Raw genomic sequence first — 26,716 nt, 5'->3', positions numbered from 1 at the left:
GTTAACAGTTGACAGTAGGAGATCGTATCATGTTGCAGATGTGGTTTTCTGTTAATGACTAAGTCTTTTTAATAAGAACCGCGAGCTCTCATTGCAAGTTCTTCTCATGTGTGTCTGGTGTAGTGACTTTAGGTAGAAAGGTACCCGTTTCGAATCCTGGCAGGGAACATATTTAGTGACTAACATTTTCTCTACTTTATAGTATATTTATCGAATGTTGTAAAATAAGCCACGGCCCCTTCCTACTTTGTATCTTAAATCACTCCTATAATCGTCTTAAACTTTCTGTTAGGTTAAATTACCAAAAAATAAACTACAATTAAATAAGCTCAGTGACCGAGAAACTGTTTTCCATTTTTCATGGGTTTTAATTTCATAAAGTTTTTTTACGTATCTGAATTTTATCAGAATTTATTAAAGTAAGTTGAAAGTTTTTAGAGTAAAGTTTTCGTTGTTAATAACGAAATACGGAACATTTTGATCATTTTATTTTCAAGTTTGATTTGAATGTTCAACAGCTTTACAATTTTCGCGTCTCAAATACAAACTGTGTTCAGAATCCCGCGGAAAAAGCTTGTTTCGTTGCCATCTGCAATATTCATGTGTTCGCATCCTTTGGTAAGGGACGATAATTTCTTCTCGTCTACCACACAGATGATGAAGACAGAGGCCATCTCGGAAACGTTGGATTGCAGCTCCAGCTAATTCGAAAAGACTTAATCTTAACAAGACTTGTAGAATTATGAAATATATGTTATTACTCGTATTTTAATATTTATTAACATCAAAGATGAGGCACTCCGTCCTGTTCTGGGCCCCTTCAACCCCACTTTTTCTTGTGTTTTCCAAATTTAATTTTTATTTTTGGGGCATAAATGGAACGTCACTTTGGGGTAGCCTACAACTTTGTCTCAAGATTTCAGACTTTCATTTTTTCATTCTGAAATACTGTCTGTAATATCACGTATCTGTTTTTAAATCTTCTCTGGTGTCTTCTTTAGACGTTTGTCGTCTTAATGCCCTGCGACTGATATCAGAAAAGGCATCTTATCTCACTTCGTCCCTCTCTGTCCAAATTTCTGGTCTGTATTGTGTAATATGATTTATGTAATTGGATTTAAAAACTTTTTAGAACTAAATGCTCTGTCGACTCTGAATTCTTTGTTCCCGAGTTTTATTGAATACAGCGAGGAAGAGTCAGTTACGTAATTATATGGGCCGTTCCGGCGAGAGAGCCCCCCCCCCCCTCATTCAAGCTTCACATAATATCGAAAACAAAAAGCGAACGTTTTATCGAGTGCTTTTAGAAGATGGACACAGAAAATGAAACAGCTTGAAAGCAAATGTTTTCATTCTGTAAATTGTGAACGTTCGTTCTGATGTCCATTCGATTGCAATAGTGAAAAATGATTGCTCCAACGGAAGTTAGGAAATGTGCGCATGTCATAGAAATTCGTTATTGCGTCTAGATTTTAAATTCTTGAATGCAAACTTTTGCTGCTCTCTTATAACCACGGCAGAGCGTCATGGCAACCGGGATTCCTAAATGAAGATTTATATGTTACCTAAGCACAACGCATGACTATTACAAATATATGTTGATAAATTCCGTTTACGTAAAAAATAATGTCATTTAAAAACACTTCTATGTAAAGTCTCCGATCTGAACTAATTTGAAATGGTTTGACATTTATTTATTAAACTGTCTGGTACCAAAATTTGTGAAACTCCCTTCAGCTGTTTTTGAGTTGTTACATGCAGACAGACAGACAGACAGTGACGGACGGACGGACGGACTAAGCGAACGCGCCCAGAACACAAAATTTTTCGCTTATTACTGTAATTAATCTGTTAATTATAGTAATTAGATGAGAATTCCATCAAAGATATCTTTTTTACCACCAGTCCATTGGGCTTGATTTTTCTCACGCATTTCAATGTGTGAGACTATGTAATTATTATTTGACGACCTCAGCTTGTAAGCCCGTTCCAAGCACTCAAGAGCTTGATCCCTCCATCTTATTCTTGGTCGTCCCACTTTTCTCCTGTTTTGGGGTTTATACAGTCATAATCTTCTTTTCATCTTTGTAGTATTCTCATTTTTATTTAGATTTAAAGTGTTTAAATATTTACGTACGTGCTTGCGTCTCTTTTGTTTCCATAGTGACACTAGCTACTGAAAGTCAGAAGTGAATTTACGTTTTACCTTTCTTAATTATCACCCACATTTCAGAGCCATGCATCATACATTTTTATAACATTCTTATCGATATTAATTTATTGTTTTATCTTTTAAAGTTCTTCGTATTTTATCGCATGTACGGTTAGTTCCTCATTTATGTAGCTCTTTCTGGAGTATGAAAAGTGCAGCTTAAGTAATTAAAGATACTTAACTTGATCATATGTTTTATACTCTGATTATTGTAATCGTGTCATTAAATTGCGTGTTTATACGTTTCTGCCCGATCGATCTGCTAACTCATGAATTATTTTAGTGAACTGTCATATATTGAGGTTTTTTTTGCGTGTATACTCGCTAAGCTGCTTCCTAGTTCAAGCGTTGACCTGTATCATCTGTGTTTGGAAGGTAGCCAGTTCGAATTCCCGCTATCTTGATTGTTATAATTTTTATTCGTTCCAGGCTGTTGTGATAATACTCTCCCCCGTGCCCTGTTGAGTTTAAAGTGCATAATAAAACATTCGACCTCCCGCAATATATGACGTTCTAAACTAACATGATAATCGGACCGAGGCCTCGAAGCAACGTGATACTGGATTTATGTTTTCATGTACGAAACTTTGTTCGTACACTTCGTTTCATAAAAATGATTTCTTCAGAACCTGAGTCATTGTAGCACTCTTAGGGTTCATATGTTTATGTGTATTTATTCCCACATTTTGTGAGTTTTTTGTTTTATTTGGTTTTATCGTGTTCAATGAATTTTGATTTCTACTTCCATTATTTTACGTCCCACGGATGGTGTGGTGATGTCTTTTTATTCCGGGACTTTAACTTTTTACTTTGTCCGGAGATAGGGATTAGCTCTATCTAGTGGGCCCAACTGTGTAGGAACCTGAAGACGGAGATAGAGTCCCATCTCCGAAACGTCGTTTTACGTTTTCTAGTTTACTAGACGATGGATAATATCCAAGGAAATTTTTATTCAATTGACTCTTCAGAACCTGAAGACGGAGATAGAGTTCCATCTCCGAAACGTCGTTTTACGTTTTATATTTTACTAGACGATGGATAACATCCAAGGAAATTTTTATTCAATTGACTCTTCAGAACCTGAAGACGGAGATAGAGTCCCATCTCCGAAACGTCGTTTTACGTTTTATATTTTACTAGACGATGGATAATACCCAAGGAAATTTTTATTCAATTGACTCCTCACCATCGTTAAGAAGTTTTAGATTTGATATACTCTTAGGGTAGTTGATGACTGGGCCGGGTGACCGGGGTTTAAATGACGTTCACAGTACATCAATGGGTCACCCGGATTACTTACCGCTAGTTAAGTGGAGCTTGCATCCACACTCGTACGCCTTCACCGCTTCGGTAGAGATATATCGTAACTTTTTTTTCTGTTTGAGCAAATCAGTTTCAATCCACTTCTTTCAAGTGCGCTCGAAGCCGGTAGTCGTAGTGCAACCTGTTTGCTTCGTCGTCTCGTGAACCGCAGAACAGATTTTCTTGAAAGCTGGCGTTGGAAACTTTTAAATTAAAATTTGTGGACGTATTCTGATTTTGGTTAAAATCGTTCAAACTTAGAAGGCACTTTGTATGAAGATCTACGTCATTCTCTGCGAGTGGCTAATCGCATGAGGAATTTCCATAAAGTCTCTCACTCATGTGGGAAATATCCGTGGAATTACTTATGAAGACGTAATTTTCCAACCAGACTGGTGCCAGACATCTGACCTTCGCAAGAACCATTGACTTATGACGTCACCGGGGCTATAAACAGGTCAAATTCTGGCGAACTCGCCAGAATGTTAGTCTATAAGTGCATTTGATAACACATTATGGTTTATCTTTGTAATTCACGACACGTAATCATTTATAGGCGTTAACTACATTAGATATTTCTTCGGACTTATGCCCCGTGGAGTGTATCGGCTTGGCTCACACTGATAGGCAGTGATAATTTGCAACTAGTAATGACAGCCCTGAAGATTTTTCTCATGTTGGGTGGTAACACTATGTAGCCTGATGTCTAGTTGACTGTGTGCGTGTATACGTTAGCTAGCCTGACCAAAACTAACGATTGAAAGTGTTATCGCTGACGAGAGGTTGGAAAAGTTTGTGTCCGTGAAACACACGCCATGTTCAAACGTAGAAAAATGTTTGTAATGAATGTGGTTTTTTTTTCGTACGAATGTTTGTCATGAAAATGTTAACATTTTTTTTAAAATTTAAACTCGACGTAATGAACACTCAGTACCAACATCTGCCACGTCATTTCAATCCTAAAGTTATTGAAATATATGGTCCCACAGTCTGTTTATTTTGTCTAGTCAGATGAATATGTATGTTTTTTGAGCGAACAAATAAAACTGGATTTTTAAATATGAATTATTTTTAAATGTTTGTCGTACAGCTACCAAGCCAACTGTTTGACGGCCTTTCCATAATCACTCGAAAATGAACGCATGGCATGTTTTAATGAACGATGAAGTGATAGGACCCTTTCCCCCCCCCCCGTGAATTAACTATAACAGGTAGACCCTAGACGTGTGTCCTAATTTTACAATTAGACGGCTCATACCCCGATATTGTTTGCGTTAATTGTTCGTGAAAGCTTGGGTAGAAATTTTTCCGGTGAATGTGATCTCAGTTTCTTCTGGGTTGTTGCGCCGTGTAATCCGGTAGAAGTTTTTCGATGTTTCGGAGGTCTTTGCTGCCTCCATCATCAGGGCCATCGCCCTGATGATGGAGGCAGGAACAGTGTCGATCAACTTCTTCCAGACTACACGGCCCAACAACCCAGAAGACAGCCATATTTAATTCCGGTGGTTGGATTGCGAGACTAGAGATCTGTTACATGGCCACGTAGGTCTCCGGACTTCAAACAGTTGGATTTTTTTATTTTTGCGGTTATGTCAAGTGCTACAGCTGTTCCAAAGCAGTGGTCAGAAAGCTGCAATGAAGGAGGTAGTCGACCATGTCACCGGAGATGTGTATAGATCGACAAGAGGTTCACGTATTGAACATGGTCACCGTAACAACATTCCGATAACCAGAGTTTTCTCTTGTTACTGTCAATACAAGTAGCATTTGAAACATCGTAAGTTGGAACATGGACGGATTTATCCTCTGCTATCAGAACTGAAAATAAAATCTGATTCTATTCTTTGCTTTAAATGTACATCGGCCGAAACTAATTAGCAACAGCCTTTATTCCGTGGTCTGGTTTAATATGAATCGGGAATCTTGATGACAATGATTGTTTACGAAACATTTTTAACACTTTAAATAGTTGATTTCCAGATAGTGGTGCTTAGACCACTGCTCTCCGCAAATTTTACTTGTCTGTATCTGTCCACTTATGCAACCCTCAACAACCGTCCGTCCATTTCTTGTGTTCGTTTCCCCTCGCGGAGTAATACATTTCTTACACCTCGTGACGTATCCCCCCCCCCCCCCCCCGTTTGCATGCAACAGCGAAATAGTTTGTTTTCTGAACATTTGATACGATCCCAGTTTCATTTCTACAGCCGTACTAGGCAGAATCTTTTACCAATCTCGATTACATTTCTTTCTTTTGTACACCTGATCGTATGAGGTATTTGTGTGATTCATAATATTCAACTACGTGGCTGTAGTTACTGTCCACCGGCCTGCGGGGTGCAGGGGGGATGTTTCTTTGTCAGGTGGAATAGAGGGCTGCTATTGGCTGGAAGTGTGACACGCCACAGAGTTAGGCTACTGCACACAGACTGAAAAAATCAAGCAGTTAATAGAAGCTTGTCTCGAAGACGTCGTCAAATTCCGGGTGCAGGGAATACCTCCAAACGTGAGACTAATAAATTAGCAATCCGGATAGCCGACAACGGGTAGTCCTGCTAAGGCAAACAACTCAGGGCCTCGGACTTCGACGTGTGTTTTTTGAAAACCAAAGAATTCTGGACAGTGACCGGTGAATGGCTGTATTGAACACGATATTGGGCTGATTGATCGAGAGAAAAGAAATTCCTTGGCTAACTGGGCGACTGTCAGCTTTTCAAGAAGGACTCTGCTCCACATAATTAATTAAGGTAATTTGTAGATATACTGAATATTCAATAAAATCTTCTCGGGCAAATCAGCCGCCTTAACTGGTTAACGTAGTAAACCGACGTTTCGGGAAACAACTCTGTCCCCATCATCAGAGTTCTGATGTGACTGGATATCTCGGACTGGACTGGATACTGAGGTATCCAGTCACATCAGAACCCTGATGATGGAGACAGACTTGGTCTTCGAAGTAGGGGGGGACCCCCCCCCCCCCCCCCCGAATACGAAGGACGTGTGTTAACCACTTCACCACGGCGTTCGGTGTTCATTTGTTATCTTGTAAATGAACACTTTATTCCAGACGACGACATCTCGATGCGTTATTTCTTGTTAAATGTCTTTAAGGGCAAAATAAATTGCAATTCCATTATGGACGCTGTTGGTTTACGTGTGCCGGCGAGGCAAATAAGAGAATGTTATACTTTTAGTGTGAGCAGTGCTCTAAGACATAATCCTTCAGTCAGGTGCGTCATCGCTGCAAATGACGTATGTAAATCTTTGGAAGTATTTCGCATAAACATTGTCTCCCTTGAGCGAACGTTCTCAACAAGGGAAATGATCTAGCTTCGTTATCTGTCTTTTTATATTTTTTAAAGTTTTACAATTATATTAGTGTTCCCTAGGTGGATTATTTGTCATTATTTATATTTCTTCATTTCTTTTGCTCTGTGTTAATATTGTTTCTCTTTTGGGTTTGCCTGTACTTGGCAGTTATATTTAATACTGTATATTTATAAGTTTAGTTAATCCGTTTGTGTACTATTAACCATTATTATTTCATTATTATTGTATGTATTATCAGTGTTTGCCTGTTATTGGCTTCTTGCTGTTGGCAAACACGTAAATAAATTAATTGAATTGAATTAACTTGTTTAGACGTAATTCGATTTGTACTGTAAACTGCACGGGAGATGTGATTGTGGTTTGCGAACAGTCGGAGAGGTTGGAAACCGCTGGATTCGTCGGTGTACTATATCGTGTTAATTAAATCGAGATGGATGAGCGTGGCATGTAGAACGCAGGGAGATGAGAGCTAAGTAGCTGTGCAGTTTTAGTGACCTAGAACACTTCTCTCTGAACGTCGCGATGAAGTGGTTATCACTGGAAAGTTTTAGGTTCAAATGTCGGTCTTAACACCGATTGCCCTGAGCGATGTTTTTCGTGGTTTTATTCAGGCCCTTAAAGTAGGCGACGACCTGTAATATCAACATATTTTTCGATTTGTTTTTCACTGTTTCCTCGTCATGTAATTCGACCATTTTTAAGCATAATCTGAACCACGGAAAGCGACGTTAAGTAAAGTGTAAAGTAAGTAAAGCCGTCCCACTATACGCCTCGACCTCGGCACGTCTCGGCCGGGCTTTACCCACGGGAAAGGATCCCGGTTACCCATTGGACAGGAGACTGGGTGGGACCCAGAGCCGGTTTGGACTCAGAGGCTAGAGGAAAAATGTCACGTGTACGTGCTTAAACAGTACGAATGCGGAAGAATTGAATCCTCTGATAGAATTAGAATTTTTCCGGGGAAATTATGTGACTGAGCATGGGATTTATTTTTGGACGTAAATAAACACAAAAATGTAAACTAGTTCAATAAGAATTTAAGTAGACACATTTTATACACGAAGATATGTGTAGAATTAAACATTACGAAAATGTTCAGTATTTTAATGCTATTATTTAAAAAAAAAATAAGGTCCAGAAGTTGAGGGTTGCGAATAATTTGGCGTCGGAAACAGAGAATTATATATTTATTGTTTGTTAGCCACAGTCGTTCCTAAATTTCTGGAAGGTATTCACAGCTCAAACCTGACAAATCGTCGGATGAAGGAAGTCGATGACGGATGAGGAAATTCTGGTGTTAAATAGTTACCGACGGAGTCGAAGGTTGAACGTTCTAGAAATTTAGTTCGTGCTGAAATGGTCTCTGCTTGCTTGAGAAACAACTGTTGAGTAGATTCTTCGAAGGAGCGGACATCACGAGTTCACTGGAATAATTTATATCCGCTCTTGACGTAGGTGGGGCGTCGAGATATAGCTCCACTTGTTCTTACCGTCGGCATTAGATGGAGGTCAGATGTCGATTCTGGCCGTGTTAACCCCTGGGAAGAAGCTGTCAGTGTCCATTGATACAAATCCTTTAACACATCTCATATTTATTTGGAAAATTAATCGTATTTTCCCAGCTGAAATAAGCTTACAAATGTGTAAGTTACCCTTGTGTTTTAGAAAATAATCTGTTGGCAGACTTTGCATTTGGAATGACGTCGTTAAATGGATTTAGAAACAAGTAATGTACATTTGATGGGCACTATATTCAGGGGTGTCTGTATTTATGCTTTCAGTGTTGCATAATTCCGAGTTTTCGAATTTTTTTATCCTAATAGTTTCCTGTTTTATGTCAAGGTTTTCGATCCATAAGTCAGTGTCAGACTTGGTCATACGTCAGCTGAGTTATAGCTTAAGATTTGAAGGACCTGAGGTTATGAATTATAAATCCTAACGTGTTTCTTTACACAGTCATATGTTTATACCAGTGGGTTGTAAAACGCTTTCATTCACATCAGTTTAATGTTTATTATCTGATGTTCCCTTTAGTCAGAATAATAAATATGTATTTCAGCTTTAGAATGTTTAAAGAGGATTCACTTTTAGCATTAACAGGTTCCTCACAAACTCATACGACATACTTTCATTCACTACGTCAATCTCAGTTAGCTCCAAACAATGACTACTGCAGTGACAAATGGTTATGGAAGGGAAGTTTTCAACAACTTTCAGAGCTCCTGTGAACTGTCTTTTGAGCTTATTGAGAGCACAGAATCTACCGAAAGACTTCCAGCTTCTCAGTAAAACGATATCGTTCAACCTATGTTCCGCAGAATATAAACGTTTAGTAGTGATTGCAATGTTAAATGGTTCTTCTGTGTTGCAAAGGAATGTTCTACCTGTTGTCGAACCTGGTACCTTTCGATACGAATCGTTTCTCTTTGTCTCCATATTTTTCCTATCCCCGTCAACATGGACTCCGTTTAAAATTCTAAAGGTTTCTCGATAAACGTTTGGAATTATACGTAGCCGGGGTCCGCAGTGGCCGCGTGGACGCTGGAACCTTGGGTTCGAATCCCACTCAAGCCATGGATGTTTGTCCGCGTTGTCCTGTGTACAGGTAGAGGCCTTGCGATAGGCCGATCCCTCGTCCAAGGAGTCCTACCGAATGTCTATAGATCGAAACTAACGAAAAGTTGGGACCCGCAGTGCTCAGGCACTTGAAAGAACGGGTCGTTCCCAGTATCCATGGACTACAGCCTTATATAGAAACACAAACACATTTTATGAATATATTTCGGGTAGTAGACCGAAAAGTGTTTCAGGCTGTATTTGATTACAGTCTGTGTTAGGCCTAAGAAGAATATTTCCTTCATATGGCGTGTTATTTTTAGCAGTGTTTGTAAAACGCTAAATATTACTTTGTTACACGAAACATCTTATTTGTGTTAATTTTTTCACGTAATATTATATAACATGTTATTTTTGTACAGGGAGGTTAGGTTGAAATTTGACATGAATTACTTCTTGGTCGTTTTTGAGAGACGATTATAGACGGTGGAGAGTTGATAAATGCTGGAAAAATGTTGCTGTGTGATTAAACGAGGATGAACGTGGACGAATATGAGATTCTCTGAAGCATTCAGTTATTGAATTTGCCTAGGGGCTCGGCTTTGATGTTGTAAATATTCCTCTTTGCTTAAGGTAGAATGCGTGCTGCCTACATCTTAGGGTCTAGCCATGCCCGTCGTTGACTGACGTCTCCCTGGTGTATTTACAACATTCACTTTTCTGTATCGAGACGCCAGCCGCTGGCTTGGGGGGCTGTAAGTAACTAATTTAAACCAAACTCACTTTACACAGAACAATTATGCATGTCGCTTCAAAATTACGGAATTGTTTGGAACTTGGTTTTGCTACAGTGTTGGATGAATGGTCACAGATATTTTGGGATGGAGGCCTTTAATATGCAAGTGCAGGAGTACTCAGACATGTGTATACAAATATATATATATGTCACTAATTAACATACCTACTTCTGAATTCTCCACTCACAATACCATACGAACGTCTGAGGGGAAAGCTGGGAAGTAACACCACAGTCATTCATTACGTCAAATTTAAGTTCTGGAAGTTGAAGATGGTCGTTTGTTAAAGGTTTTTTTTTGTGTTGAATGCAGTGTCTAAAATAAAAACATGGAACACTGCAAAGAATGTATTTTATTTTCCAATTTGTTGGGGGTAATTAATAAACTATTGAATGAAGGTGTTTGAAAATTCTTATGCTGTTATAAACACACGTACACATTACACAGGCTTTTGGATCTTTGGGTGATAAAAATTACAGACTTTTCGATAAAGTTCTGACAACTTTCATGTTTTGGAAACCAATAATCATCATCGTCATCATCATTGGCTGTACAACCCGCTGTGACTCGATTTCTAGTTGAGTTTAACCCCACGAATTTCTAACATCGACACTAAATGTAGGTGAGCGGCAAACTTCACACTCCGGCTGTTTTAACCCCGGGAACTGCTTGGGGTATGCAACGCATAGGGTGCAGGGTGGGCCCCAGTGGACGCGATGGTAAGAAGATAAATCTCTGCTTTGTAAACCTGTACCATGAACATAATTTTACACTAAATTAGGTAACTGAATTATGTAGTCGTAATTAATCATTTATAAGTGACATTGACCTTTACATGCGAATGGTGGTTTTGTAGAAAAATAGATAATTTCGTCTCTGAATTATTTTCAATGTTTGATGTTAAACGTCATTTATGCTGAAGATGGTTATATCCTGTTGTCGCGCCGTGTCGTATGGCCGGAGTTTCAGAGGTTCTTGCTGCCTCCATCGTCAGGGCGATGACTAATTTTTGGAAATCGAGTAATCAGTATGTAATTCCCTTAAGAAATGTCAATTTTGACACTACAGAAATGTGTCGACTGGCTCCCATATACGGGCCTGGCTCCAGGTTGTCTGACAAACTGCTAGTTTTATAGTAGATTTTCTTTATACTGACTCCTGCTTCGTCCAAAGAGTCGTCGTCGTCTTAATTTTCTGCCTTTAGTAAGATCTTGTGAGGTGTGGGTCACGCTAGGGTCACATATTTTAGGGTCCTGATATTTTGTTCGGTGATAGATATTCGAAAATATGCGTTTTTCTATTGAGGTTAGGTTTGTTGTTTATAAAATAACATATGCACGAGACCTGTTTCATGTTTGACTGTGAGAAATGAAGAATTATACGATCTGGGGACGTGGGAGTTAGTGTTGAGCCAGATCGTACACACTGGTCCACGAAGTTTAAAAAGTTTTCGTGTCGACAGTTATAAACATGGAGTTGTGAGGCACATTGAGCGACGCAGAATACATTTTTCGTAACAGTTGTAATCTGTACTTTAATAGAAATCAAACAAATTTTTATTGCTACCCTGTAGAGCGCCATCTGATGCCTATTTGAGAGCGTGGTTTTCTCTTGTTGATATTAAGCATATTTGCATCATATTTCATACAAGCGTTTCTTCCGGGCGGGCCCCGAATTCTTCCGAGGACCGCGTCGGGTAGAACATGGCAAGCGATAAACGTTTCCTGTCTGCCTTGTGCCCATGATTTCATTTGAATTCGTGTGGTTTATATCCGATATCGTCCCTGGGTTCAGCACGAAATATATTTGTGATTCTGTACATAGCAGTACGAGCCTCGTAGAAACGTTGATATCAATTTTACGTCGTCATTCATTTAACCCCACCCCACGAATTGGGAATTTTCCAGGACCAAACCTGGTTTCTACAGTTTTGCGTCTTCTCCATCAGGTTAAGCGAAGAACAGATACCACCTGTACTTAGACGTCCTGTCCACGTGCCGGACCTGCAAACCAGAATAGTTTCGTAGCCTAATTGTGACAAACTTTGTGTTTATAATTTCTCACATTAAGAGGAGAACATGGTTTTGTTAACGGGTGGCTGGAGGAAATATTTGGACGTCAAAGCTAGGAAATTGCATATTCATAATTTTTATTATTCATCAAAATTTATTTGGATATACAAATGGAGGAGGACGAGTTGGTCAAGCCCATCTCACGCATGGAATTATAAATGCATTCAAAGTTTTGGTGAGGAATTATGATTGGAAGAGACAGAACGCTTCCAAAGACGTTGGTCGTACATTCGAGGTTCCTCTTAAAATTTTGAAAGCACCACCCAGGAATAAATTATCCTGTTAATATATCATTCGAAATGGACACCTGCTGTAAGGGACAGGTGAGTTCTAAGCACTGTAAAAATCTGCCCCACTATACGCCACGTAGGCGCTTAGGGGGAGAGGCGGTATAGCTCCTACTCATTCTCGACCTCGGCACTAGATGGGGGTGAGTGGTCAGCGTCACGCCCCGGCCGCGTTTAACCCCCCGGGAAAGGATCCCGGTACCCATTGGACAAGAGGCTGGGTGGGCCCCAGAGCCGGTCTGGACGCAGAGGCTAGAGGAAAAATCCTCTGCCCCACGTCGGGGATCGAACCCCGGTTCTAAGCACTGTACAGCGACATTATTTTACAGGACAGTGTTCTGTAACCACCAGAGTTCCTACGCTTTCATGGGTACGGTCTACGTGATACAATTTAACAACTTACTGAGTTCTGATACCTCCAGAGGAAACACTTTAGAGGGCGACTATTGTCAACACGAACCTTTGTCACAGACAGTCTTTTGTGTCATTAGCGATGTGCTCTATCAAATGAGTATAAGACAATGGACTCAGGTAGATCTAACCTTATGCTAATGTGATAATTGACTGACAGATTTATAGCGTAATTAAGGTTTTTCGTGCTTGTCTTCAGTCTCTCCAGGGAAAATTATGGTTCCACCTTAAATTAGGTCATGACCGCTACCTTCCACTTTATTTTTAAATAATAATTTTATCATTTAGCTACTGACAACGTCATTAAATGAACCACAAGTTATCAAGTATGTCTCAGTAGGATTTGAGGTACTCACGGCGGTGAGTATGAAGATGGCTGTCATCTTGGATGTTGAGGCGTGTAGTCTGGTAGATATTTACCGACGTTTCAGAGGAGCTTATTGCCTGCATTACCAGGGCTTTCCAACATCCCAGAAGACCGCCGTCTTCTTTGGCGTGATGTCCTCCTAAGCGCGGTGGTGGTTTGATAAGAGGACAGTTTGTGCCTTCCTGTCGACTCGCATGTACAACTGGTGTCCTGTGCTGATTGCTTTGTTGCTCTCTTGTTCCTGCAGGGGTCCGTTTAGCGTCGTGAGACGATGCGTCCACCGGCAGACGGCGCAACTGTTTGCCGTCAAGATTGTGGACGTCGCCAAGTTCACGTCCAGTCCCGGTCTCAGCACGTCAGGTTAGTTCAGTCTTTTTACCTGCTCCATATTCGACACTGAGTGCATTACGTAATTTCGTAGTAAAATTCTGCTTGTGTTTAATGAAACGTCGCGCTATGAAGATGTATGGAGTGGAGGTATAGCTCCACGCATTCTTAACGTCGGATTAGTGGTCAGCATCATACCCCAGCTGAAATTGACCTCTGTAACAATTGGTTAGGAGTCTGGGTGGAGCCCAGAGTCGGTCTGAACGCAGTGGCAAAGAATATAATACCACACGCTGTCGAGAATCGAACCCCGGTCATCTTGCCCATAGCCACTAATTTTACTGACTTAACTACACGCTTCTATAAAATTTTTGCGAAACGATGATGGAAATGTGGAATAACTGTTCAGTTTTTTAATTCTGTATAAATTTCATAACATTTCATTGAATTACTGAAATTACCATTGATATATGCAATTTAAGTACCTGACAGGATTTTGAAAGACACGGTCTTCAGCCTTGTAGAGCAGCGTTTATCAACCTATGGTACACGTACCAGTGGTGGTACGCGAGCCAGTGTTGAGTGGTACGCGAACTAAGTAAGAAAATCAAAAGATAATATTAAAATAAATACGTTTTCCCTGAACGCATTTGGTTAGTGGTACATTTAATGTGTTAGATTAGAATTAGGGGTACGCCAGCGAAAAAGGGCGAGAACCCCCGATCTAGAGCCTAGTGTGACTGTTATTTTGCATTGCGTACTTGAAGGAAGATATGAGGTTACCCATTTCATAAGAACGATAATTATTCTTATTTTGTACGTTTTATAACCTCATAGATATTTTACACAGGCGTACGAAGAAGTTATATGCACACATAAAACTGATTTTGAAGCAGATATCAGCTGCTTTAAAAAAAATAAGTAGACGACAGTAAGAGCGAATTGAAACAAGTTTGACCTTCAGAATCCCTTCTGGTACGGAGTAGTCCGAAAGCAACAAACGTAGAATTTCTAGGATAATCCCTTGAAACACGAACCAGACTTGTGCTCGCACTGTCCGTCACTCGATCGTGGAAGTGCATGGAGCTTTATGGTCTCGGGTTCGATTCCCGGCGGTGCCCGAATTTATAACTTGTGTTGGGCAAGGCCGTGGTCTAGGCAACACGGAGTTTTCCTCCGTGGCATCCCAACAATTACTCCATTCACACACAGAAGACGGCAATGGCAAACCACTTCTGGATCATCTGCCAAGAACGTATATGAACAGGTCCCAGTCCGAGAAAAGGATGGAAGGATCCTGTTCATATGGACCTGTCGTCAGACAGAACACTAATAATAAAATAAAATTGCCATGCCCTCCTCCATTGTAAATGCTTCGTGATGATTGGAGATTAACGGTAGAAATCGTCGCCATAAACGTCTGTACTTTGTATTGAGATAGGGTAGGAAGACACATTACAAGGTCTTTATGAATGGCATCTGTGTTTATTATTTACTCTTTCATACGTCACGTATGGTGGCCCGGCGTGCAGATGACTCATCGCCCTGATGATGGAGGCAGCGAGTACCTCTGAAACGTCGGTAATCTACCAGACTACACGGCGCTACAACCCAGAAGACATCTTTTTTATAATTATCTTGTTCGTACTTGCTTGGGAAACCTAGGTTTAGATCGGAAGATAATATTAAAATAGATGGTTTGAGGTGGGGACCAGTGGCGGGTTCTTGTGGATACATTGTTGTACCGTCGGGTTCCATAAACGGCCGTGGATTTTGGTTTTGTAACCGGTGTTGCGTTGTTGGCGAACGTTTCGTCCTTTGTGTGTGCATTTTCGTAGCCGTCGCCAAATTGTGTGCTTCAAGGTCACAGCGGAATCTTAAAGCGGAGCCCATGCGGATGAGTGAAGACAGCTCGCAGTTCGCACCGTAGCAAAACGTTTGTAATACCTTTCACAGTTTTATTGTGTAATAATAGTCACTTGTTTTGGCATGATGGATGTTCCTCGACCTTTGTCCTCTGGGCTTGTCCAGTTCTGCGCTGGGTGTGTAGACTACCTGCCAAGACTTCCTTTGCGCGAACGCTGATATACTGACGAAGTTAGGCGATGTGCTGTGTCATTTGGTCTGATTCCTCTTCGTATTAAATCAGGACTGAGTGAAGGCTCAGAGCGATTTCACGAACGGGTGGCCAATATGAACGCGGTGATAGATCTTTGGTCCCATTAAGTTTCTCTGTCAACCTCTCCCAGGATATTAAAATGGGCTGTGTCTCGGGAACTCAGTTCCTTTACTCTGGCTTTAGAAGATTGCTGTCTTCTGGGTTGTAGCGCCGTGTAGTCTGGTAGATTACCGACGTTTCAGAGGTCGTTGCTACCTCCATCATCATTGCTTACTCTGAGAATCACCAAATCCATTAAATACATTCTGTGGGTAGAAAAATGAGTTAGTCGATGTTAAGGCAGGTGGTATATATAGGTACCACCGTGCTTATAATAAAATAATGGTGACTTGCTCCGCAAGACAATAATTTTTTCGTTAATTCTTTTTTAAATTTTAAGTTAATTACTGATACGTTAGAGGGCCACATCCCTCCTGATGATGGCGCCTGTATACCCCTGGCATTGATCAACCGAACACTGCAAGCGTGCTCATTCGACCTCGGCTAAGACTGAGCTTCGACAGGGACAGACGAAAACGCGATGTCGTGGACTTGGAATGTAATTTTCCGTAGAGAGCGCCTGGCAGACCTGAGATTCGCAACCCGCAGATAGCATGCGGCAATTCCATGTGTTTTGTGCGGCCCACGTACCGTTTGTTTCCACAAATTACGCTTCTGAGCGTCTGTTTTTGACAGCTAGTGTTGTTGTAATTCAGTTCAAAGTGTTTTGTCTTCCCGTCTGATTTCTAAGAACCTGAAAATTAAAGTGTACAAAACAATAATTTTGCCTGTTGTTTCGTATGGGTGCGAAACATGGTCTCTCACTCTGAGTGAGGAACACAGATTGCAGGTGTTTGAGAATCGGGTGTTGAGGAGGATATTTGGGCGTAGGAGAGAAGACGATGGGGCGTGGAGAAAACTGCATAATGACGAGCTTAAAAATCTGTACTCCTCCCCCAATATTGTCAGGGTGATTAAGTCGAGAAGAATGAGATGGGCAAGGCATGTAGCGCGCATGGATGGGACAAGAGGTGTGCACCGGGTACTGGTTGGGAAGCCTGAGGGGAAGAGACCTCTGGGGAGACCTAGACGTAGATGGGAGGATAATGTCAGGCGGGATCTATGGGAGATAGGAGTTGAAGGAGACTGGATTTTGTTGGTCTGGTGGAGGGCTTTGGTTAATTCGGTGATGAACCTTCGGGTTCCATAAGCCATCTGGTTAGTTAGTTAGTTAGTTAGTTAGGTATGGACAGCTTCAAAAAGAATACCACATCAAGAACTAGTACTCGCTTTACTGATGAAAACTTGGAAGTACTTAAACTCACTGTTAAAGCTGGTGGTTCGTATAATTCCCACTTCTTTAAAATGTCAGTGAAACTACTGCCACTGTTTTCTTTAGCGCGGTTAACCCCTGTTTATGTCGTAACTTAAGAAATGTTATACTGATTTTGTTCAGGATTTATTTTGAAATTCTCTGCTTGTGGAGCGTAAAACATTGGCGTTCACGAAAAAGCAAATGCACCCGAATTGTCACTCTATGCACGCAGTGTCCCGACACTGCTTTAGCACGTGGCTTAATGTCATTACTTTTCTTAAATCTGAACGCGACACTCTAATGTTATTTACGTCTTTAAATTTAGTCGTCTCCTCCGGGACACTGAAGAGTTGGCGCAGACTTCTCGTTTCATTGTACTCTGAGAAGTTTCTGCACACAAGACATTTATCAAAGTCATCTGATTTCCTTTTCTTCAGATATGCCTCCGTTTTCAGGCAAAATAAGGAGGATGGAGACTACAGGTCCTTCTAAGGGATCCCCACAGTGTACGAGGCTTTGTGTCCTTCTTGAATTATCTGTTGACGGAGACAGAAGTCGACCACCGACTCCTTTGGTCAGAGGAGATACAGATCCTAATTGATCTTGAACATCTTACAGTAGTTTTTAAATGAAGATTTCCGTCTTCTGGGTTGTTGCGCTGTGTAGTCTGGTCGATGTTAACCAACGTTTCGGAGGTCATACTGCCTCCGTCATCAGAGTATGAAGATTTCTGTCTTCTGGGTTGTTACGCTGTGTAGTCTGGTCGATGTTTAACAACGTTTCAGAGGTCATACTGCCTCCTTCATCAGGGCGATGAGTATGAAGATTTCTGTCTTCTGGGTTGTTGCGCTGTGTAGTCTGGTCGATGTTTACCAACGTTTCAGAGGTCATACTGCCTCCATCATCAGGGCGATGAGTATGAAGATTTCTGTCTTCTGGGTTGTTGCGCTGTGTAGTCTGGTCGATGTTAACCAACGTTTCAGAGGTCATACTGCCTCCGTCATCAGAGTATGAAGATTTCTGTCTTCTGGGTTGTTGCGCTGTGTAGTCTGGTAGATGTTTAACAACGTTTCAGAGGTCATACTGCCTCCTTCATCAGGGCGATGAGTATGAAGATTTCTGTCTTCTGGGTTGTTGCGCCGTGTAGTCTGGTCGATGTTAACCAACGTTTCAGAGGTCATACTGCCTCCGTCATCAGAGTATGAAGATTTCTGTCTTCTGGGTTGTTGCGCTGTGTAGTCTGGTAGATGTTTAACAACGTTTCAGAGGTCATACTGCCTCCATCATCAGGGCGATGAGTATGAAGATTTCTGTCTTCTGGGTTGTTGCGCTGTGTAGTCTGGTCGATGTTAACCAACGTTTCAGAGGTCATACTGCCTCCGTCATCAGGGCGATGAGTATGAAGATTTCTGTCTTCTGGGTTGTTGCGCTGTGTAGTCATGTCGATGTTTACCAACGTTTCAGAGGTCATACTGCCTCCGTCATCGCCCTGATGACGGAGGCAGTATGACCTCTGAAACGTTGGTTAACATCGACCAGACTACACAGCGCAATAACCCAGAAGACAGAAATCTTCATACTCACCGCTGTGAGAACCTCAAGTCTTACATAGTTTTTAAATTCTCCACTCGCTGAACATTTTCGGAGTGTCCTTTACCACTTGCTAGTTTATGTATGAGCGGATGGCACCCTGCGCTTTGTATCCTAAGCTGTTATGCGTGATTATTCTATCGGTAGACGTCCAAGAACGGCGATGGTACTCTTGCGTGCAACTAACATCTCCCCATTAACATCACTTCGCTGCAATATTTCATTAGAACGTACTTAAGAGCTACGAAAGCGTATACCTGCGCGCCCTATACTATGCAAAATGGAGCACACAAGTTTGCTATATACGTTCCTTGTCAGGAGGCGTATGTACGCTTTCAAACTTTTTAAACTATCTTAAAAGCCCCAAGGCCTCTACAGAGAATTTAAAGTTTGGACATGGCCGCGTAGTGTAACATTTCTTGAGCGGTCGCCGGAATCTTTCGGCTCTGATCTAGTAAATTTCGTCAGTGACGAGGTCACAGTTGGCAGCAATGTTGTGTGCTGCCTGATTGACGTCACGTGGTTTAGCACGGATTGTTGGGATTCCCAGCAACTAACTTCCAGGCGCGGAAATACACGTGAGTGTTCGTGCGAATCAATTTATATAGCCACCTGTTGTGACGGTTAATAATTCTGGGTTTCGTCCGAAAATTGTATTTATAAGCTTTATATGATTCTCACAGTAAACAGCTTAGCAGTATTTTTAATTGAGAAAAATTGTTTTATTTGAGATCTGAATTTTTAAATATTATTAAGAGTTAAACATGTCCGTCGCGTGTATGTTGCTTAATGCTCAGCGCCCAGAATGTACCCCAAAAAAAAAAGAATTTTTTCCAGAAATGTCTGAAATATATTTATATTATTCGAGTTGCCTTCCGTTCAAACCAAGAAAATTTGTAAGGGTTTTTCTGAGTTGCTGAAATACATGAAATGTATACCATGTTACTGTAAGATACTGAAATTTTTACATTTCACAAATGTTTAATGAGTGCAGATTGAATTTCAGTTTGAGTCCGCATACAATTTGTATATACCCGGTTGATTTGCGTGGACAGCAAACGAAAATCAGGAATTGTATCCAACTGAGAGTTTCAGTGATTGGTGGTCACCTGGGGGGCTGTTTCCTTTACAAATACAGCCAGTCTGATCTAACAGTTTATACAACTTGTAAATCAATGTTTTGATGGCTGTTCCCTCCCACAGACCGTACGAAATCTCCGTTGACCTTTAACCTCAAACCACACGTAGTTTTCTCTGTACTGCAACTGTGACTGTAGCGCCTCAGGTGGAGACATTTGGAAACTCGAGTGCTATGAATTATACGTATATAAACTTGATCAGAAACCCAGTGTTCTGCGCGAGGTTTGTTCAGCTGTGCTGCGAAGTTTCATGAGTTTATTTCAGTATCTCAGGATGTATACAGTTGAATTAGAGGATGAATTAGAATCGATCGTGGACTAATATGAGGTACTATCACGGCATTTGTCTGAAGGAACTAGGGAAAACCACGGAAAACCTCAGGATAGCCGGTCTGAAGACCGAGATGTGAACCTGAGATGTCCTGAATAGGAAGTAGGAATGTTAACCACTCGATCACGATGTTTGGTGGATTATAAGAAAAATAGATATTTGCACGTTCTGGGATGTTGTTCCGTGTAGTCTGGTAGAAATTTACAGACGTTTCAGAGGTGCTTGCTTGCTGCCTCCTTCATCAGGGCGATGAGAAAGCCGGCTGAGGGGAATTGGTTTGAGATCCCGAGGGAACTGGTCGGAAAAGCATTGCCAGACCCGGAATAAGGCGAAGATTGGATGAGAGAGAGAGAGCAAGGGAGTGAGGAAGCCAGTGGGCGTGTGGAAAAGTATCAGGGCGAAGCCCCGTCTCTAATAACAGTGATGGGACTCGGACCTATATCCTGTTGAGCCCTGGAGCTTGTTGCAGAGGGCGTGCTTAAAAAAATGTTACGGACGAAACACGAAGGCCTGAACCACGGTGTTTGGCTTTTATTTACAATTCGCACAGAGGATGCTGGATTATAAGACTTGCATCTAACAGAAGATGAATTGTAGTGGCTGTTTCACGTTTCCCGTTGCGCGAGGTGGCCCGTATTTCCTGTGCACAACATTTAGGGAGTTCGCCCCCCCCCCCCCATTTTCGTTGGCTTTCACCAGACCACTGTAGTGGTCCAGAATTGGCTCTTGATTGTTTGCAGTTTATGTACGGAAGTTGTGTGTTAGACGTCGTCTATTGTCTGAGCAGCGCCGGACTTAGCGCGTATATTAACTAAGCCTCAGTTTATGGCCCTTCAAAAAATGAATTATAAATTTTACGTTTTAGCTTCGCCAATCACAGCCAGCTGCCGAAACGTCTTGCGTGTATAAGTGTTAAACACAATACAGTATTCTTGTAACGAACAGCCACTTTTACGTAATCATTAACGGCTATTTTAGACCAGAGCCTCCCGAATTCGAATCAGAGTTCTGTCTACTCGGCCGCGACTTTCGATGGGAATTATTTGTTGTTGTGTTGGCCCCACGTATTAGGCTGCTTCCTGTAACGTTGTGGGCCTGATTGGTTGATGATGGCGTTGTCTGTCGAATTCTTCAGTTTTGTCTTAGTAAACCCGTGTTGTTCTTTGAAAAGGATCCATCACATCAGGATTTTATTTTCTATTTTAAAGTTGGATATTTATTCTGTTTTGGTGATCCCCGTTTAACGCAGTCTTGTTCTTGTGTTTAATTCTTATGGTTTGGCGCGTGGCATTGTTTGATTGAGAGAGATTTCCAAAAAAAATTGAAGTCACACCCAAGTAATTGGCTGTATGGCTGTTTGTGATCCCAGATACCAGACCAACAATTGTTAGCGGATTTTCGTAGATTTAACGTTTTCAAATATAACCTAATAGGGGGATGATCGCTGATGAAGAATTTAGAAGGGTATGGATGGACGGAGTCTGAGTATCTTACCATTTCGTTGAAGGGACTTAGGGAATCTATTACCAAATGTCTCAGTCAAGAAGCAGGAGTGTTAATCACTAAATCGCCAAGTTTGATAACATTCGAGAAATGTTGAACGGAATTTATGTCATCAAGTCACGTGTTTGTTGGAACTTATCGTGATGTCTGTGAAGTGCTGGTCGTGGGTCACGGTTCTCAGTTTACAACCCTCATCAACTTCGTTTACGTAGCAGATCGGGCCAGAGTCCATTTGTAAGAAACCGCCCGGAACGTATCACAGCGAAATTAAGTTGTTGGAATATTTTTACATTCTCTACCCCTCTCCCGCCATGATTCAATTCCCTGAGAGGCCCCTTTGAAAAGCCAATGACGTTTCCACGTCGTGGGAATTTGGGACGATTTCCACTGATGTCCTGAATGATCCTTTTCTGGTAGTCGATTTTATTTTATTCCATAAAATCACATTCTTCCCTGGTGACTCTATAGTAAAAGAATTTTCATACAAAGGCGTGTTCGCAGCCCCCACCGGACGGGGCGAGGTCGAGGGGGTGAGTTTTATCAGTCGAACATAAAGTCATGCCTAAACATTTTCGTCTGGAAGGAAAGTTTACGGCTATTTTTTCGGGTATGAGAGGAATTGTCGCAGATGTCAAGGAACGGATTCGAAATCTCTGGTATAGGACATTTGTCCAAATAAATTATATCTTATAGCAGGGGTGGCCAACCCAAATGATCTTTCGGGCCACTTTGGAAACGTATCATAACTCCGCGGGCCACATATAAAATTATATATCCCCATATTAGATTTAGATACACTATAGACATTTTTTTGGAGTGAAAAATTGAAACATAATGAGTTATTATTATTGTGTTTACTATTATTCTTACATGTAAACATAGATAATATAATAATAATGATACTAAGCGTACATTGTAAAGAAATATATAGCACTAAAAATTAAATATAAAAAATATATAAATATGAATGAAATAAAAATAATGAAATCATTAAAAAATATTTATTTTACTAGTGCGATATTTGTTTCTCCACTCTTTCACTTAGCTTTTGCAAATCGATCTCAATTTGGGTATTTGCACATCGTAATTGGTGTTGCAGGTTAGCGTCCGTTATGTTTGAGCGTGTTTTGTGTTTGGTGAATTTCATTTTCGAAAAAAACGATTCGCAGGTGTAAGTTGAACCAAAAGCGCTAACAACTTTTTGTGCCAGATTTCTCAAATTGGAAAATTTCTCTTTTGTGACGTAAGTGTTATAAAAATCTATTTTTGATTCTGATGTTTCAAAAATGTGTTTTAATTCAATATTGCACTGTAAGTCAACCAGTTCCATTTGGAGATATTCTGGGGCCGACTCGATTTTAACATGAAAGGGAGATGAATATATTTCAAAAATTTTGTTGTATTTGTCTTAACTCTAAATTACTGAATCGGCTTTCAAAAGCAGCTGTAAATTTTCTTATTTCTTTTGCATCTTTGATGTAATTGTTACATTTTGATTTCTTAAATTCTTTCAACAATGGAAAGTGGTGAGCGTTATTACTTTTCAATTGCGATTCAAATAACAACAATTTCTTCTGAAATGCTTTGATGTGATTAAATGTATCGATTATAAGGTTATCTTTTCCTTGCAATGATATATTTAATTGATTAAGTTTTTCGACAGATAATTTTTGAATATATGGATGCACAAATAATGTATTTTTTAATACATTGGTTTTCACTACTTTGGCCATTATAAAATAAATATATTTTGTAAAAGTGTGATGAATCTCGCGGGCCGGAAAAATGTTCAAGGCGGGCCACATGCGGCCCGCGGGCCGCGGGTTGGCCACCCCTGTCTTATAGCATACTTGAGGAATATAATATATATATAGTTTTGTGTTTGTCTTCACGAATGAGGCAGTTTAACGCTTGTGCCGACCTCTTAAGCATACTTACAGATTCTCGTTTTTTCTGGTTTTGTTTGTTGTTATAAATTTTCGACCTGATATTAAAATAAAGCGTGGAACAGACTAATCGGAGAATATCGCGGTGTATGCCCCCTTGTATTCAGTTTTTATCCACACAACAAATGACACGAACTTGGAACAGAGATTCTTATATTTTGCGTGGACAGAAATAATATATTGATACATTTTAGTAATGGCACATTGCACTTGTGCATAGAAGCTGACAGTTGGATATCCTATACACATATTTCTGTATGACAGAGATTAGAATGTGTTTCTAATCGAAAATTCGTATCCACAGAGGAGTTAATAAATCGATTAATTTATTTATTATGGTTGTGCTGATTCAACATTAGGAATGCCAATTAACAGACACATCACAACAACGATAATGAACATAGCAAAATAACAACAATAAGATTATCAAGAAATTTGATGAGTGTAGAAAAAATTAATACACAAAGGCAACTGAATATATCTATAACTTTTTAATGATGATTGAATTAAATTAAGTCAGTTACATTAAAACCATGAGAACAACCGAAAAAAATACAAACAAATAAGGTAATGAATCATGAAATTAAGCGTCTGCTTGTAACGCTATAGACTTCCTGCATTCCTTGCAAGTCTCAAGATTACAGTCGCGAACAGTACTCATTTCGATTGCTAAAGGAGTCAGACGAGGAATTAAACACAAAGCGAGTAATGGGGCAGATACTTTCAGGGCAAATTGAAGGTGGGGCATTGCGATTATCAACCACAGGGATTAAAGCCTTAAGGGAAACCGCTTGTTACCTCTGGCCTTGTGACTTTAGCGGGACGATAATAATGATTTGCGAGTACTCGATACGTTTAATATTTTACGTTCTCTTTGTACGAGATGTTGAGATTTACTATTGATGTTTTGAAATATAGACTGTAGCCAGTTCATTCATACGACTCCATTATGAGGCGTATCGTTTATTATCCGACCACAAATAAAGTTGTTGTTTTCCCCTCGTGTTTTCATGGGGACTTGTCTCACCTCGCTTGCTGTGCATTGAGCGACTCGTATAAGAGAATCAATAAGCATGTTCCAGCGGCCACGTTCTAAGAGACTGCGATCCCTAATTAGTCCCGGACTTTGAGTACGTACGCGGATTTATGCCAGTTTACTACAGTAAAACGTTAGATTGACTGCGTTAGTCATTCAACCTCCTATTTTCCGCGTTTCCCGTTTTTTATTGTAACAAAAGTGTGACAGTTTTCTGTTCTTTGAAATAGTTGTGATTAATTAGGGCGTTACGTATGTATTACGAGAACTTAGGCGTAAGTGCGGAAGAAGATGTCTCTGACGTTTTTTATCGCTGGTCATTCATTGGAAAAGGATTTTATTCGTGGGTATAGGATGTACCAGGAGACTTAAAAGTCTAAATTCACATGTGAATGACGTATTTCCGAAACTTGCCTAGTCTATTTTTGAATTCTTGAGCTAAGGGCAATTTTTTTTTGTTAAATTACTAACGTATACTTAAGAACCCTGAAGATGGAGACAGTATGTTTCTCTGAAATGTTATCTACCAAAAGTCTACACGGGTCTTACCCCAAAAGAACAACATCGGAGTTTCCCAAATAACAAAAACATCGTGTAATAGACTGGGCTAATTTTGGAACTGTACACTTCGCATAAGCCACGGTGGTCTAGCGGTTAGAACGCTGGCCTTGTAATCCTGGGGTCTCGGGTTCGATTCCCGGCGGTTGGGCAAGGCCGTGGTCTAGGCAACAGGGAGTTTTCCTCCGGGGGCTTCCCCGGTTTCTCCGTGGCATCCCAACAATTACTGCATTCACACACAGAAGAAGGCAATGGCAAACCACTTCTGGATCATCTGCCAAGAACGTATATGAACAGGTCCCAGTCCGAGAAAAGGATGGAAGGATCCTGTTCATATGGACCTGTCGTCAGACAGAACACTACAAATAAATATAAAATAATACACTTCGCATGTTGGCTATAGTAGATGTGTATGAATTTTTTTTTTTGTAAAATACGAGTGTAGTTTTCGTAGTGAGATATCGTCGATGGAAATTTGCATAGTACGTATCAGGCGCCTGAAATCTGTCGCTGAATGTAGTAGACATCAGATGCTAGTTCCACGTTTTTGATGCAGTTTGGAGATGTCTGATTATTGATTTCGCTCTAAGACACTTTGCTTTATTTATAATATTTAAGTTCTTACGCGAATGTTTCGTTGATTCGTTTTGTTTGCCACAAAAGTAATTTTATTCGAGCTTAAAAGAAAAATGATTTAAAGTCTCCAAATGCTTTAGATATATTTGTACATGCGCTGAATTCGTAATAACATTCGATATACAAAAAAATAAAATGAGGTACCTTTTCAATAAGGTTTGGTTGAGTACAAGGGAGAATATGGAGACCGATCAAGGAATGCATACGTTGGATTTCGGTGGGATTGGCCGAAAGCTGAAGTTATGATCCACATTGAACTTCAGCCGCGAATACCTAAGGATGAATGTTATAGGCGTATATACGAGGTGCATTTGTACGTCAACTGCTACTATAGAGATTACAAAAATATGCTCACCTGAACGTATGTTGAGAGCTGAAAATCACATCTGTCATTTCTACTAACAGGTCATTATTTCATATTATATTTAATTATGATGATGCCTCATTGTGTGCTGTAAACGAAACACGTTTAATAGCGATGTAGTGTAGTTTTGTAAATGCTCTTTTTAGATTTTAATTCATGAAGTTCACGTGGAACAAAAGGCTCTACCATGTTTTTCGCCGTGTATGAGAAACATAAATCTTTGTAATTATACTGAGAAACCAAATGAACGTAAACATCGACCGAGCTCGAAAAGGACACATGAATTTTCCAAGTTATATCGCAGATGCTTTTGTGCCTGTGGTCCATATCACGAACAAAATATTTGTTACATGTGTTTTCATTGAATAATTTTTTTTTTGATATTATCCATCGTCTAGTAAATATAAAACGTAAAAAACGACGTTTCGGAGATGGGACTCTATCTCCGTCTTCAGGTTCCTACACAGTTGGGCCCACCT

At 40.4% G+C, this 26,716-nt stretch overlaps 1 protein-coding gene across 13 annotated transcripts in view; it reads left to right on the top strand.

Moving 5' to 3' along the window:
• The window catches only part of CASK (peripheral plasma membrane protein CASK), a 594,512-nt gene that overhangs the window by 40,668 nt on the left and 527,128 nt on the right, over nucleotides 1–26,716 (top strand). For all 13 annotated transcript variants that reach the window (XM_087355276.1, XM_087355274.1, XM_087355277.1 and 10 more), the window contains exon 2: nucleotides 13,582–13,694. In XM_087355276.1, the coding sequence (XP_087211402.1) occupies nucleotides 13,582–13,694 (113 nt within the window). The remainder of the gene's footprint in view (nucleotides 1–13,581; nucleotides 13,695–26,716) is intronic.

Source organism: Zootermopsis nevadensis, unplaced genomic scaffold (assembly GCF_977971745.1).
Source record: "Zootermopsis nevadensis isolate Lab colony 2312 unplaced genomic scaffold, Znev_1.0 Znev_ptg000024l, whole genome shotgun sequence".
In the NCBI taxonomy this organism is placed as follows: Eukaryota; Metazoa; Arthropoda; class Insecta; order Blattodea; family Termopsidae; genus Zootermopsis; species Zootermopsis nevadensis.
Note: the sequence above shows the minus strand (reverse complement) of the source record. Positions and strands in the feature narration are given on the sequence as shown.